This window comes from Montipora capricornis, chromosome 6, assembly GCF_036669925.1.
Source record: "Montipora capricornis isolate CH-2021 chromosome 6, ASM3666992v2, whole genome shotgun sequence".
Classification (NCBI taxonomy): Eukaryota; Metazoa; Cnidaria; class Anthozoa; order Scleractinia; family Acroporidae; genus Montipora; species Montipora capricornis.
The window spans coordinates 53,825,114-53,830,113 of record NC_090888.1 but is presented as its reverse complement, the minus strand read 5'-3'; the positions used below and the strand labels follow the sequence as shown (position 1 = coordinate 53,830,113).

The 5,000-nt window shown below is 42.1% G+C and overlaps 1 protein-coding gene across 2 annotated transcripts in view; it reads left to right on the top strand.

The window, feature by feature from the left end:
- The window catches only part of LOC138052494 (E3 UFM1-protein ligase 1 homolog), a 43,255-nt gene that overhangs the window by 5,221 nt on the left and 33,034 nt on the right, over positions 1 to 5,000 (top strand). Inside the window, exons 6-8 of one of the 2 annotated variants that reach the window (XM_068899017.1) lie at positions 2,633 to 2,691; positions 3,006 to 3,149; positions 4,193 to 4,368. The exons of the other annotated variant lie outside the window; for it this stretch is intronic. Of the exons in view, the coding sequence (XP_068755118.1) occupies positions 2,633 to 2,691; positions 3,006 to 3,149; positions 4,193 to 4,368 (379 nt within the window). The remainder of the gene's footprint in view (positions 1 to 2,632; positions 2,692 to 3,005; positions 3,150 to 4,192; positions 4,369 to 5,000) is intronic. 2 annotated transcript variants of the gene reach the window in all.

Genomic DNA, 5,000 nt, shown 5'->3' with positions numbered 1-5,000 from the left:
AAAGCCTGTAAATACGAACACCCGTGCATGGCGCACAAACCGCTGCCTCCAAGTTTAACTTCGCCTAAATTTAATTCAGCCACATTAAACTTATCGCCAATAGATGAGCTTTGGGAAGGTGCCTTGTATGAGGTGGAGCCGTGCGTGATGCAAGCCAAGCATGCAAGTATCCATGGCAATGCCTACCAGCCCTGGCGTGCCTTTCGGGTCAGTTGATTTCTTGAACGCTGTCACAAGGATGTAGAGGGGTTTCGCTGGGCTCCCTGGGTCTCGCCTTGGGGATCTGCGGACAGTGCTGCCAGGCCTAGCACATTTGTCATGTGCATGCAGATCTTGGCCTAGCCACTCATGCAGATTCTCCTGCTTGTTTGTACCTCTTGGATGTGGCTCTCTGCAGATGCTTGCTCTAGGATTACTCTACTTAGGTCGGACTATCCTTTTGGGGCCATTTAGGTTTGGGTGGTTGCCTCTCTCAGGGTTGCTGGTCCAACGTCCTCATGCCTGGATTAAATGATCGGGGATGCCTTTGTGAGCTGCGACCATCGCTGTGCCAATGCAGAAGCTATGGCTGGAAAAGTTGCCAGGAATGCCAGCCGCCACCATAATTTGCCGAATCCAACTGGCTCGAGACAAGAGCCGGCCATCCTGGAGCAGGAATAAGGGGCCTCCTGAATTTCCCCTAATGGACAAATACAATATAACTGCTTGAAGAGCGCACAGGGGGCAACGACCCTTTCCGATATGAATAAAACAACCGTTGTGAAAAGGGTCAGTCTAGGGAGCTTTGATCCTAATGCGCAAGCATGAAGGATTGGTGTGCGAGTCCACTGCTACATATATATCCTGAACACCCAAAGGTTGCGAGGTTAGGAACTGTGAACTTTGGCGATTCCAGGAAGCCATTTAGTATCCAAGCTTGCGTGCTGCCCAGAACATACAGTGAACAGGAACAGATAGGTCTAGGGACTGTGATCGGTAGGTGTGAGTATGAAGAGGAGCCCTGAGAGCGCTTAATTCCCGTAACCACTCGCTGTAACTGAAGGCAATTAAGGAGAGGATCTGGGAAACCCTCTTCAATAGGTAGAGAGGGCACAGCCGACAGACCTTTATGGAAGGGTGCCGAAGAGACCCAGCCAAAAAAGTCACGAAAAGACACAATGTCCATTTGTCAGCGAGGCAGGGATAACCACTGGAATGCAATTTTCCCAGCTGGGTAAAAAAATTGATAAACTTCTTTTGTCCAGCAGCATAGGACTTGTGGGTAGAGGCAGCCAAGCTGTGGACCAGGAAATGTTGGCACTGCTGTTCTAGGACAGAACAGTCAATTCCTCCAAGAGCTGATGTGGGTCAGGCACTGGTAACAGCTGAGCTTCCAGAGCAAGCTGCCTGAACTCCTGCCAATGAAAGTGGGACAAGGCATCAGTAATACAGTTAGAGACACCCGAAACATGATGCAAAGGAGAAATTAAAAGCTGAAGCAAGATGGTGCAGCAAACGCATCAAACAAGGGATCTTTGCTGTTCGGGAATTCAAGATGTGAACGACAGCTTCGTTGACACCATGTGACATGTGACTCCTGGACCACTGAGGACCCCAGATGCGAGCAGCAAAAATCACAGGAAACAATTCTTTATAAGCAATTGATTGGGACACCTGGGATGAAACCCAAGACCCATTAAAAAGAAGAAGAAGAAGAAGAAGAAGAAGAAGAAGAAGAAGGGCACCAAAACCTAGGGAGCCTGAAGCATCAGAAGTCACCTCTAGGCCAGGGATTCCAATTGATTCCTGGTGCACCAGCGACTCGACTGCCAAGAAGCAATGCCAAAAACTTGTCTGCAGGGAGGTGCACGACCTGTTCATTGGAATCAAGTTTGATATCTAGTACCACAAGAGCCGACGAAGGCCCTAGACACTTATCGGGATGAAGAAAGACTTGCTAACAGTAACCAATGTGTTCAAATTATGAGCGCATTGGTAAGAATTGGGAGGGCTGGCTGTAATAAAGTCATCAAAATAATGCAGCAAATCAGGGACATCATGGGAATAGACCTTTTTTGAATTCTCACAGCTGGACTGGATCTAGCATGAAATGGAGGCTAATGCGGGCAAATCTTTTCAAATGCAAATTAATTTGCCTGCATTAGCCTCCATTTCATGCTAGATCCAGTCCAACCGTTAGAATATGAAACTGGCCTATTGATGAGGGTCCATTCTACCATATCCGCCACTGAATTGAAGATATGGGGGGCTGAGCGAAAACGCAATACAAAGGCCCCTGCAACAAACCCTGTAAATACGAACCCCCGTGCATGGCGGCCGCGAACCTCCGCTGACTGCATTGGCTCAAGTTTCACTTAGCCTAAATTACATTCAGCCACATTAATCACATGATTTCTTGTAGTAAAATAATTATCAGACTACAAATTGCACTCACCCTATGGGCCCATGTAATTTTGTTAGTCTGAAAAAGTTACTTGCGCTTTCCAGTTTTTACATAATACCAAATTGCACTTTAATCATGTGATAACCTATACATGTACTATAAAGTATTAAGTGCCATGTATTCTTGACATCACAACTATGCGCCTTAATAATGCATTATATTCACAGCATACTTTTGATTTTGTTCTAGACCTACCCCTATGTCTACTCTATTGGCTCAGTATGCTTTTCATGAAAAGCTTTTGTATGGTAAGTTTCTGGTTTTATATAATCTGACATACATGACCTTTAACTTACTGGACGTGTTGGAAAGATCTTGCACTTGTGCATAGCAATGTTTTGTAATAGTGGGGACAAGAAGAAAACTTTTGGAGCGGAGCTGATATATTCCTTTTGTTTGCTGATATATTATATGTACTTACTGTATAATGTCTTTACAAGTGCCACCATATTTTGACTATTGCAGTATTGTATGGGAAACTGCTCTACTAGAAAGTAAACTTGAAGGAGAAGGTTGCATATTCAGGGAAAAATGCAATAAACTGTATTTTTTTCTGTTGTAGCCAACATTGATCAGTTGTGTTTTGAAGGACGTATATCTGGCAGTATTCAGGGGAGGCTGGACAAAGCAGTGTTTGTTTCCGATATTTATTCCAAAACTCAGGCATCTTGGATTGATGACTTCTTTAAACAGAATGGATATATTGGTAAGAAAAGCACTGCAAAGATTAACTTTACAAAAGGGGGTTAAATTCATTCATAGTGGCTAAATTTACCCAAGGGATGTAGATCATTATTGTCAATAATTGATGTATGATTGCCAAGTTAGATAAGTACTGGAAAGGACTGTTAAAACGTATAACCATAACATTGACTGAGGTTTTGACAACCTGAGGGAAGTCATATTCAGAGTCAAGTGATTTGTGTAACATCAGGAGATGGTATAAATACTATGCTTGTTGATGTGATTGGTGATGTTATTGGTTGACTGTCAGTTAAGCAACAGTGATTTGGAATTCATCTGGAACAAACCTGGACGCTGAAAAATAGATTCTGGCATTGATGATCTATGTACAGACATGATGATAGTTCCATCCACCCTTTTTTCTTTCAGTTTTACACAAAGAAACGTTATCCAGCAAAGTTTAAAGATTGTGCCCTTAAGTTTGTCCAAGAGAGATTATCCAATTCGTGTATCTACATGTATAAATGAGACTGAATCTCGTCCTGCTGGATTACTATTGTTTGCCTATGAACAAAGGTTTATTTTGGGAATAACTTCAGCCAGGCTTTTAAGCAATTCCTGGCATTGAAGTTTGCGTGTACTGAAAATTCTTTCCGAATTTAAAGAGAAAAAGTATTTTTCCTAATGATGATGGAGAGGGTGAGAACTTTACTTTCAAATTTTATTCACAGTTTTCAGAAGTTTGTCTGGTCACTGTAATTGTCCCTGTTTCAATACAAGGGACCTTGTGTTTAAATTTGTCCGTACAGATGTTCCAGTGATAATCACTTTGTCTGGTCATTATGTATATTTAAAAATTAAAGTTCAAAGGTCATCAAGCTTATTGTACTCTCTCGTATCCAATAAACAATTAACGGAAAAAATGGGCTTGAATGTCAGGTAGGGCTGCATTCCAATTAAGTGCTTAAAAAACTTATCTGACAGGTCCAGCATGTACAGAATTTTGTATAGTACATTGTAACGTTACAGCAATATCTGAAATTGATGTTTCTTTCCACAACTCAGAATATGATGCTCTTTCGCGGCTTGGCATCACTGATGGCCAGCAATTTCTGAAGAGGAGATTTCACAAGCTGCAAGTTAAGTTTCTTCCAACCTGTTGCATTGGGCAATCCTTAGTTGATCAAGTGGAAGCATCCATAGATGAGGCTCTGTCCAGTGGAGAATGGGTCGACATATTAGTGAGTGGTGCCACATTAAGTATGAAAACTACATTCATGATTTATCCTGAAATACCTAACAATTATTCCATCAGCGCGCGTTGGATATGAGATGATAAATAGCCAACGAGGCGCGTAGACTCGTTGGCTATAACCAGTCTCATATCTAAGGGAGAATGGAATAATTTTTGTTTTATTAAGTTCCTTAAACTCCAAAAGTTTAGAAAGTACGAAATACGAGCGAAAAAATCTGAGCGAAATCGAAAAAACTTGATGAAGATGCGATGTTGTGTAATACCTTGTGGTCAGACAGACGCAGGCTTATCACAAAAACATTTCTTACCTTTTTGCATACTTCTAAACACCGGAATTGAAGAATTCGCGCCACTTTTTCATCCAATCAGAAGTAAAGCAAAAACCAATCGTGTTTCGCACGTGCACGTTTTCCCGCGCTTTTTGTCGGCTAAGTGTAATTACTTCGAGTTTTTGATTGGTTTACTGGATTGCCTCCGTCCTTTTTGATTGGCCAAAGTAATTACTTTGGTTTTAGTCTTACGACACTCGATTGAAACTCGCTCAAAGCAACGAATTTTTATATTCACCGCTGAAAATTATACTGATCACTGATATTCACCGAGCCAGAGGTCGCTCAG